The sequence below is a fragment of the Heptranchias perlo genome, chromosome 9, assembly GCF_035084215.1.
Source record: "Heptranchias perlo isolate sHepPer1 chromosome 9, sHepPer1.hap1, whole genome shotgun sequence".
Taxonomy (NCBI): domain Eukaryota; kingdom Metazoa; phylum Chordata; class Chondrichthyes; order Hexanchiformes; family Hexanchidae; genus Heptranchias; species Heptranchias perlo.
The window spans coordinates 28,111,860-28,122,548 of NC_090333.1; the positions used below are offsets into that span (position 1 = coordinate 28,111,860).

The 10,689-nt window shown below is 41.1% G+C and overlaps 1 protein-coding gene across 2 annotated transcripts in view; it reads left to right on the forward strand.

The window, feature by feature from the left end:
* The window catches only part of kif2c (kinesin family member 2C), a 66,470-nt gene extending 55,781 nt beyond the window's left edge, over positions 1-10,689 (forward strand). For both annotated transcript variants that reach the window (XM_067989685.1, XM_067989684.1), the window contains 3 exons: positions 6,306-6,401; positions 7,597-7,732; positions 9,364-10,689. In XM_067989685.1, the coding sequence (XP_067845786.1) occupies positions 6,306-6,401; positions 7,597-7,732; positions 9,364-9,428 (297 nt within the window). In that variant the 3' untranslated portion in view covers positions 9,429-10,689. The remainder of the gene's footprint in view (positions 1-6,305; positions 6,402-7,596; positions 7,733-9,363) is intronic.

Consider the following 10,689-nt stretch of genomic DNA (forward strand, 5'->3'; position numbering starts at 1 on the left):
ATGCATCCTGTGGATGATGCACACTGCAGCCACAGTGTGCCGGTGGTGGATGGGGTGCCAATCAAGCAGGCTGCTTTGTCCTGGATGGTGTTGAGCTTCTTGAGTGTTGTTGGAGCTGCACTCATCCAGGCAAGTGGAGAGTATGCCATCGCACTCCTGACTTGTGCCTTGTAAATGGTGGAAAGGTTTTGGGGAGTCAGGAGCTGAGTCACTCGCTGCAGAATACCCAGTCTCTGACCTGCTCTTGTAGCCACAGTATTTATATGGCTGGTCCAGTTAAGTTTCTGGTCAATGGTCACCCCCAGGATGTTGATGGTGGGGGATTTGGCGATGGTAATGCCGTTGAATGTCAAGGGGAGGTGGTTAGACTCTCTTGTTGGAAATGGTCATTGCCTGGCACTTGTCTGACGCGAATGTTACTTGCCACTTATCAGCAAGCATCCCCATTTCTGGCCTTATGATGGGAAGGCCATTGATGAACCAGCTGAAGATGGTTGGGCCAAGGACACTGCCCTGAGGAACTCCTGCAGCAATGTCCTGGGGCTGACATGATTGGCCTTCAACTACCACTACCATCTTCCTTTGTGCTAGGGGGTATGACTCCAGCCACTGGAGAGTTTTCCCCCTAATTCCCATTGACTTCAATTTTACTAGGGCTTCTTGGTGCCACACTCGGTCAAATGCTGCCTTGATGTCAAGGGCAGTCACTCACACCTCACCTCTGGAATTCAGCTCTTTTGTCCATGTTTGGACCAAGGCTGTAATGAGGTCTGGTGCCGAGTGGTCCTGGCAGAACCCAAACTGAGCATCGGTGAGCAGGTTATTGGTGAGTAAGTGTCGCTTGATAGCACTTTCGACAACACCTTCCATCACTTTGCTGCTGATTGAGAGTAGACTGATGAGCAGTAATTGGCCAGATTGGATTTGTCCTGCCTTTTGTGGACAGGACATACCTGGGCAATTTTCCACGTTGTCAGCTAGGTGCCAGTGTTGTAGCTGTACTGGAACAGCTTGGCTAGATGCACAGCTAGTTCTGGAGCACAAGTCTTCAGCACTACAGCCGGGATGTTGTCGGGGCCCATAGCCTTTTGTTATATCCAGTGCACTCAGCCGTTTCTTGATATCACGTAGGGTGAATCGAAATGGCTGAAGACTGGCTTCTGTGATGGTTGGGATATCGGGAGGAGGCCAAGATGGATCATCCACTCGGCACTTCTGGCTGAAGATGGTTGCAAACGCTTCAGCCTTGTCTTTTGCACTCACGAGCTGGACTCCACCATCATTGTGTCCACCACCATTCATGACTGGATGTGGCAGGATTGCAGAGCTTTGATCTGATCCATTGGTTGTAGAATCGCTTAGCTCTGTCTATAGCATGTTGTTTCCACTGTTTAGCATGCATGTCCTGAGTTGTAGCTTCACCAGGTTGGCACCACATATTTAGGTACGCCTGGTGCTGCTCCTGGCATGCTCTTCTACACTCCTCAATGAACCAGGGTTGATCTCCTGGCTTGTTGGTAATGGTAGAGTGAGGAATATGCCAGGCCATGAGGTTACAGATTGTGCTGGAATACAATTCTGCCACTGATGGCCGACAGTGCCTCATGGATACCCAGTTGAGCTGCTAGATTTGTTCTGAATCTATCCCATTTAGCACAGTGGTAGTGCCACACAACACTTTGGATGGTGTCCTCAGTGCAAAGACGGGACTTCGTCTCCACAAGGATTGTGTGGTGGTCACTCCTACCAATGCTGTCATGGACAGATGCATCTGCGACAGGTAGATTGGCGAGGACGAGGTCAGTTAGGTTTTTCCCTCATGTTGGTTCGCTCGCCACCTGCCGCAGGCCCAGTCTGGTAGCTGTGTCCTTCGGGGCTCGGTCAGTAGTGGTGCTACCAAGCCACTCTTGGTGATGGACGTTGAAGTCCCCCACCCAGAGTACATTCTGTGCCCTTGCTACCCTCAGTGCTTCCTCCAAATGGTGCTCGACGTGGAGGAGGACTGATTCGTCAGCTGAGGGAGGACGTTAGGTGGTAATCAGCAGGAGGTTTCCTTGCCCATGTTTGACCTGAAGCCATGAGATTTCATGGGGTCTGGAGTCAATGTTGAGGACTCCCAGGGCCACTCCCTCCTGACTGTATATCACTGTACCGCCACCTCTGGTGGGTCTGTCCTGCTGCTGAGACAGGACATACCCAGGAATGGTGATGGATGAGTCTGGGATGTTGGATGAAAGGTATGATTCTGTGAGTATGGCTATGTCAGGCTGTTGCTTGACTAGTCTGTGGGACAGCTCGCCCAATGTTGGCACAAGTCCCCTGATGTTAGTGAGGAGGACTTTGCAGAGTCGACTGGGCTTGGTTTGCCTCTGTCGTGTCCGGTGCCTGGTGGTCCGTCCGGTTTTATTCTTATGACTCTTGTTTTTTAGTGAGATTGTACAACTGAGTGGCTTGCTAGGCCATTTCAGAGGGCAGTGAAGAATCAACCACATTGCTGTGGGTCTGGAGTCACACATCGGCCAGACCGGGTAAGGTTGGCAGGTTTCCTCCACCTAAAGGACATTAGTGAACCAGATGGGTTTTTACGACAATCCGGTAATTTCATGGCCACCATTACTGATACTAGGTTTTTAATTCCAGATTTTATTTAATTAATTGAATTTAAATTCCCCAGCTGCCATGGCGGAATTTGAACTCATGACTCTGGATTATCAGTCCAGTAACATAACCACTATGCTACCATACCCAAGCACTCTTGCTTCTGACTCGGAAGGTAATGGGTTCAAGTACCACTCAAGAGTTAAGTACATGATATGGACTGACACTTCAGTGCAGTACTGAGGGAGTGCTGCACTCCATCAGAGGGGCCATCTTTCAGATGAGACTTTAAAACTGATGTGCCATCTGCCCACTCAGGTGGACGTAAAAGATCCAATGGCACTATTTGAAGAGCAGAGAGGTTCTCTTAGCCAACATTTATCCTTCATTCAGCGCTATGAAGACAGATTATCTGGTTGTTTCTCATAGTTGTCAGTGCGACATTGCTGCGTGCAAATTGGCTGCTGCATTTCCCTCTACTGTAAAAGTACTTTATTGGCCGTTAAGTGCTTTGGAATGTCCTGAAGCAGTGAAAGGCACTATATAAATGTAAGTTCTTTTCCTTGCTGGCATTGCCCACGTCTAGAGATCAAATTGCAAACGAACAATGGTCTTCAAACAATTCCTCAGTCCCGTTGGATATAGAAGAGAAATTATTCTTTTTGTATTTGTAAGAAAGCGATTTACGGTCAGATTTTTAACTAGGGCACTACAAAAACGCACAAGAAGCAACCTGGCACTAAAGCTAATGCAATGTAACTTGGGAAATTGTATAATACTGCCCCTGTAATTTATCATAACATAAGAAATAGGAGTAGGCCATACAACCCCTAGAGTCTGCTCTGCCATTCAATAAGATCATGGCTGACCTTTTACTTCAACTCCACTTTCCTGCCCTATCCCTACATAATATAGGTGTCTAAAAATCTATCTATCTCAGTCTTGAATGTACTCAACAACTGAGCATCCACAGCCTTCTGGGGTAGAGAAGGAGATAGATATATTAATGCTTCAAGAAGGAGATAGATATAGATATATTTCTTAATGCTAAAGGAATCAAGGGATGTGGGGAAAAAGCAGGAACAGGGTACTGAGTTAGACTATCAGCCATGATCATTTTGAATGGCGGAGCAGGCCCGAATGGCCTACTCTTGCTCCTATTTTCTATGTTTCTATGTAATTCCAAAGATTCACAACCCTCTGAGTAAAGAAATTTTGTCATCTGTCCTAAATGGCAGACTTTTTAGGTGGGACTATGACCCCTAGTTCTAGACTTGCCAGCCTCTCAACATCTACCCAGTCAAGCCCTCTAAGAATTTTAAACATTTCAATGAGATCACCTCTCATTCTTCTGAACTCGAGAGTATAGGCCCATTCTACTCAATCTCTCCTCATTAGGACATCCCTCTCATCCCAGGAATCAATCTAGTGAACCTTCATTGCACCCCCTCTAAGGCAAATATATCCTTCCCTAGGTAAGGAGACGAAAACTGTACACAGCACTCCAGGTGTGGTCTCACCAGAGCCCTATATAATTGCAGCGAGACCTCTTTACTCCTATACTCTGATACAGTCCCCACCATTTACAACGTCTACGTTTAAAACAGGCAGCCGCTCATATTAGCCAAAAAGTGATAACCATAATCCATTTGCATTGTCAATTTCACACTCTGAAGACTCCCATTCCAATGACAACCTAACTGTTGCTGTACTGCTGTGCAGCAACAGTAATTGACGGGGCAAATGCTCATTGTGAGCAAATTGTGCAGCTAGCCAGTTCAGGAGTCTGTGTTCTGCAGGTTACCTCCTGATTTTTATTTGTATATCCCCATCAATGTCTCCATTAACCAAAAGTATTCAAGTTGGCTGCGTAATGTAGGAAGTTTAGAAACTTGCAGCACAAAGGGCAGTCATTTGGTCCATCGTGTTTTGTACTGGCTCTTTGCTAGAGGAATCAAAGAGAAAGTACATGAGTAATATCCAATCTTCTGGAGTGAGTATATGGAGTTTGAAGTTTTTGGCTAGCTACATTTTGATGATATGTAACTCCAGTGATCCACCCAAGAGTAATCTACCTCTTCAAAAGAATTTATTCTTATCTAGCTTGTCCAGTGGGAAGGTGTGATGCAGTACGATAAACACGGCAGGCACCTGAAAATTTTCCTTCTGCCACAAGACTTTGGTAAATATCCTTGTGTATGGAATATATTATAGTTAGCTACTTGTTTTTAATTGGACTAGGACATACAAATGGGGAAAATATTGAAGAATTTTACACCATCTCCCAGTTATATCTGAAACAGCCCTGATCAAAACTATTGCTTAATTGTAAGCAATTAATGAACTACAAGAAAAGTGTAGTACTGTAAAACAAAATACTAAGAATAGGATACAATTCTTGGATATAGTTGCTTTCTCTCTTTCTATTTAGTTCTTTTCTTCCTCCATTTCCCCCCCCCACCCCTAAAAAAAATTAAGCTGCTCTAACTGGCTAATGCCCTGTGGGTATAAAGCTGTGCTGGATTAATCAATATAGTATATGTATTTAAATAAAAACAAAATAATGGAAATACATAGCAGGTTAATCAGCCTCTGAAAGAAATGTTAGTGTTTGGGATGGGATCAAGAATGGTAAAGGCTGTTCATGTCTTTATTTTCAGATGCTTAATGGAAATAAAACTGCAAATACACTTGGACAGATTTCCAATGTTTGCAGTTTTTAATTGTATTGGCTTATCTGTCAGCTACAATAAGCTGATTGTACACACTCTTATGGGTTGGACTTTTGCAAAGTCCACTTATAGATCTTGCAACGGTCCAAATGAAACTGTGTTTCCCTCCTTTCTTTGCTTCAGCTATCTCTCATCTCCAACTTCCAATACTGTTAGGTTTTTTTGCATGTTAGTTTTAAAAAAAACCATGAGACTCCCTTGCTCTCCTTGAATATCTATTCTACAGTGCAATCCGGAACCAGTCAATCCATCATTTGAGATCCTTTGTCAGAGGTTAATGAAAGGTGTAGCCTCTTAAAGCAAAATATCATCTTTACAACAGTGTTTCAATATACAGAATATCAATTGTTTGCAGTTACTTGCATCTAGCTTCAGTTTGAATCTCATTTGCTGTGTGCAAATGTAAGAAACCTATGAGTTCTGTCTGCACATAGTCAAGAGTACAGACATTTTTCTGCTTTTCACTTAAAGGAGCTATCTGACCCCCAAGATTGTCAAAGATCTCTCCTAGCCACAATCAACTGATCAGGAAAGTTTTCAATTGATTGTGGACTGGAATTTTTTTTAAATGACTGAAATGAATCATCTACACTGTAGATGGAAAGGGAAATGAGACCACTCAGTCTCTTGGATGTATAATTTACCTTGCTTCCAAAGCAAAGTTTCAGGTAATGGAAAAACTGGAATATCTAAATTAGCAGCTCTTGCATTCACCTGCATAATGATCTTGTTGCTGAAATTTGCAGGCAACCCACCAGTGTGTTAAACTTTCATCTCCCTTGTTGAGAGGATAATGTAAGATTAAAAGACTACGTTCCTTTTTGAAAGCATTAACACTTCAGTCACTAATATACATACATTCTGCCATGTAGCTAAATGGCATTGACCTTGATCTGCTATATGCACACCATTTTAAAAATTGGACCTAAGTACTTGCTTATAAATGCGTTCTGTTGATTGTTCTTCCATTTTAAGGAGGCGTCATCAAAGATTTGTGACTTGCATGTAGATGTTTCGAGAATTTTTGAACTGGAAGAACAGGTGGTGGATGAACATCGAGAAATTCAACAGGTATGAAATAGAATTTTTTCCAAAAAGTCATAATGTTGATTAATTCCTTAACTCCCCAATGACTTTGTTTTTTGCAAGTGAATAGCTGAGCCGTTTACACCAGGAGGCTTCCAAGTTTGATCCCCAGTATCGTAACTGATCACAATCAGGGCAGCTGTGGGGTGCTACAATTGAATGTAAATGGATATCTGATGACTGGATCAGGATTGGTTGTGACTGCCCATTGCTTTCATTTCTACCCACCCCACACCCATCTTCTTTGTTGGAGTAGCCCACCATTTCTCAGTCAAGGCTTTCTTTCAAATGGACAAGGTATCACAGAGCAACCCATGCCCATTAAGCCAACCCCAGTAAGGAGGGATGAGGGTGGGGAGAATGTGCAGTGTATGAGTGCAATTTTGGGCACCCTGCTTTTAATGGATGTTGATCTGTTGGAAGGATAGTGATGCTTTTTCAACTTGAAGCTTTGTAAGAGTCGCAACTGAATGTTCGTTCTTTTAGAGAAAATGTTTGGGTACATGATCCAGGTTTTTAAAATACTAAGAGGTATTTAACAGATTTTAAGTAAATTGTTTAGCTTGTAGTACAAATTAGTTACAGATTTTTAACAAAAAAGCCAGCTGTGGTCTGCTAGTAATATCCTACAAAGACCATGTGCCATTACTTTCAGCCAACAAGTCTACTGTTTCCAAAACTCAAACATTGTTACCTTTTTTATTAGTGTCACGATGTGAAATTTAGCACGAGCCTGGAAGTTCCCTAGCATCCCTCCTGTGTTCTGTTCAGATACACTGCAGCCAAGATTGTGGTGCCTGTATGTCAGGATGCTGATATTAGTGTCAAATTGGGATAATGTGGCTACAAGTAAAGTGGATGCATGCCGTTTCAATCTAATTCCCATTGCTTTTGAGTTCACAGCAAAAACATGCCCATGACTAATCAAGATCCTGCAAAGAGAGCTAATGAGGGGAAATAACTCATGAACTAGTGTAGTGCAAGAGGTTGGAGTTGAGGCACATTGGGCAGAGAAGGAATTTTATCCAACCTAAGCTATACCAGACCTAGGAATGCCTAATGCTGATTGTGCCATTTTCCCATCTCTATAACCAACAATTGCCACCACTGAAATCTGTCATTTAATGAGCATGGGGCATTTTTAAATGTATAGAATAAGTGTTTACCATTTTTTTTACAGAAACTATTACAGTGGAGTGATGCAGATAATAAACTCTTGAAGATGACTCAGCTACCTGACTATAATGTTGAGACTTACACCAACACATTACAAACGTACATGGACGAGAGGATGGAAATATTTCAAGAATTTGACAGTACATTTTTAAAATTACATTCTTGTATTGGATGAAGGAAAACTATTATGAAATGGAGCTGATCTGTCTATGTAAAGACAAGTGGGAGGATTGAATATTTTAGTATGTAATGCTGACCTGTTGCTTTTCACTCCCCTCTTCAATGTCTTCCTTCCCTAAATGACCTGGAGCCCAGACAAGGATTGGTGCACCGAATGGAGAGAGACCTTAGATGAAATTGGTTATGGGTGATAGCAAATCAGCAGCCTGTTTTACACTACGCTCAATTTTTGTTTTCTCAGTGGAAAAGAAAATCGGGCACTGATTTTGCTAATCTGTTTTGCGCTACTATCAAAGATGAGATTTCCCCCCCCCCCCCCCTGCCATGTTTATGGCCACTGGTGTTTAAAGTTTTACTATTGTGTAGGTAAGACTCTCTCTTGGGTCTGCCACCTATGCCTATTCCCCTCCCCCAAAAACACTGTGCACTGAATATTCTCCCTGGCTCTGTTGGCAGAGGTACAGAAGCATGTAATTTGACCAATAAACTGGACTTAAAAGCGACCCATGATCTTTCTCTTCCCACTAAGGGAAGAGGGCAACATACTTGTCACTTGCCTCGTGACACTGCAAACCCATGAACATTCTGGTGCTCCAATATATTGTACTGTTTTCTTAAAATATAGTTACTTTTTTAAATGGATACCTGTACCTTGGGAGACTATCCAGTAAACAGGTGTTTTTTACTCTAAATTATTGAGGCCCTCTAACTGGCAGGCAAAAGCTGCAGTAAACTTGAATTATGGCAGAGAAACCATATTGGCAGAGCATTTACATAAGCTATGGAATTCCATATCCAATCCTGAATTCAACACTATGGGTGTATGTCAAATATACAATAGAATGATGTCGTAGGTCACTTAAAACTTTAATATTAGTGATAATCAGTGTGATCACCATATTGGCAAGAACTATGCCAAAATCATTGCTCACAGTAAAAGGTGGTATTCAAGCTTGCATCATCAATTAAGCAGTGCATTAATGAGCTCAAAGTCATTAACTAAACTAAAATTTATTTGCTTTCCCTTTTTCCCATTCCATTCTCCAGAATTTGTACTGGTCCCATTTGCTATACTTTAATTTTACAGTGTTACTTTTAACTTACTGCTGATGCTGATCCACTGAAGAGTTAAGTATTTATATATTTTACAAAGTCTTCAATTAAAATATTATTTATCCCTACATTCCATAAATGTAGGGCTATTTCATTTCCTTTAGGATCTTATCTTTTTAGTGATTTGTGGTCAAAATAAATAAGACAAGGATGTACCTGATGAGTTAATGATGCCATTTGCTATAGCTTGTTGGCCAATATTGCATTAGTTGTTGTCAATGCTTTTTCATGTTTGTGGAGTGTTCTTAGTTTCTTAAATTTGCAACTGACTTATTCAATTTGTACAGAGGTTTTAAGTTTAAATAAAACATTTTAAATGTGATTTGAGACATCAGATTTTAAATGGTAGCTCTCTTTTTAAACTAAACTAGCTTGCAATTTATTCATGTTGCAGAGCTCAATGAAGTGATTGTTTCTCATCTGGATGTTAAACTTGTTTTGGTCTGTATGTATTAAAATACTTGTCTTTCATCTACAGAAAACCTGAAAGCCTTGAGACAAGCCTTGCAGAAGGAGGAACAAGCTGCCAAAACTCACGGCTGAGAAGTCATTGGCCTCAATTTGAGAATCTTAAGCATCTGTTAAATCACTTGCATTGTAACTGTCCTGGCCACTGGATTCAACTGTCATTCACCCAGGGGCCGCAAACTGTGCATGTGTTTCTCTTCACTGTTCCTGTTCTTGCAATCCTCTTTCTAAAACTTTGTCTACGACTTTCTTAAATGTTTTCTTTTGAAAATTGTACAGATTTATATCTTAAGTATATAATATGCTTGAACTGACTTCGTGACACATAACTAAACGTGAAAGTTTGCACACATAGCAATGCCGTTTAGCTGTTTAGTTTTTCAGGGTGCATTGATTTCTCTAATCCATTCCTTGGTTGCTTTGTGAAGAAATGAACTTGTTTGAAGAGAACTTTTATTAAGTAGGAGAATGGAATTGCTGTGTCCTTGTCTTCCTGCCCCATCCCAAAATGTAGCAGAAATGTTCCATAAGACCAATCTATATTTTTAATGTGTTGGTATTGTGGAACTGTACTTAATACATACAAGATTCTCTAAGAATTTCACAACGCATCCTTTTATAATTGTTCCAGTAGGATACACTACCAAATCTTTGGTATCTGGATTTCATGAACAGTGATTTTGTCTGGTTTATGAGGTCCTCCAGTAACAATTGATTTTAAAACCAACTGCCAATTCAATATGCAATTAAAATGCTACCATTTTTGACTTTGAGGATCTTGGTATATCTCTGTTATAGACTGCTGAAACATTTTCCTAAATTCTTAGTGAACTTTTAGGTTTATAAACCAGCTGCAGACTTTTACCTTGCAGTATAGGCAAAAATCAGACTCTTGTGCAGTCTGGAAGAGCTGATGTGAAGCATGGCAATCTGATATTTTTGAACTGTTCTACTGTGAGGGCAAAGCAAGCTACAACAAAAGGAATAATTGAGAATCTGCTTAATTCATAACTAAAAGCATTTCCTACATTTGTATTTTTTTTTAAAATTCTGTATGTCTAGAAATGGAGTAGGAGGAGAGAAATCAATAGATTTTGATTCTGAAACGACTTTTTTTTAATGCATAGATGAGCTGAAGAACTGAATTAAGGTTTTCTTAGTCTATCCCTAGATGATTGCTGTACTGAAGATGGAAAAGTGAAATGTGAGCTATTTTCTGGTCCATGCCGATTTGTCCAATCCCAGAATGCGTGGGCCATTGGAATATGTTGAAGAATCATCATTATACTGTAATACTCATTGTCACATTTAATAAAGAAATTAATTACCATACAAA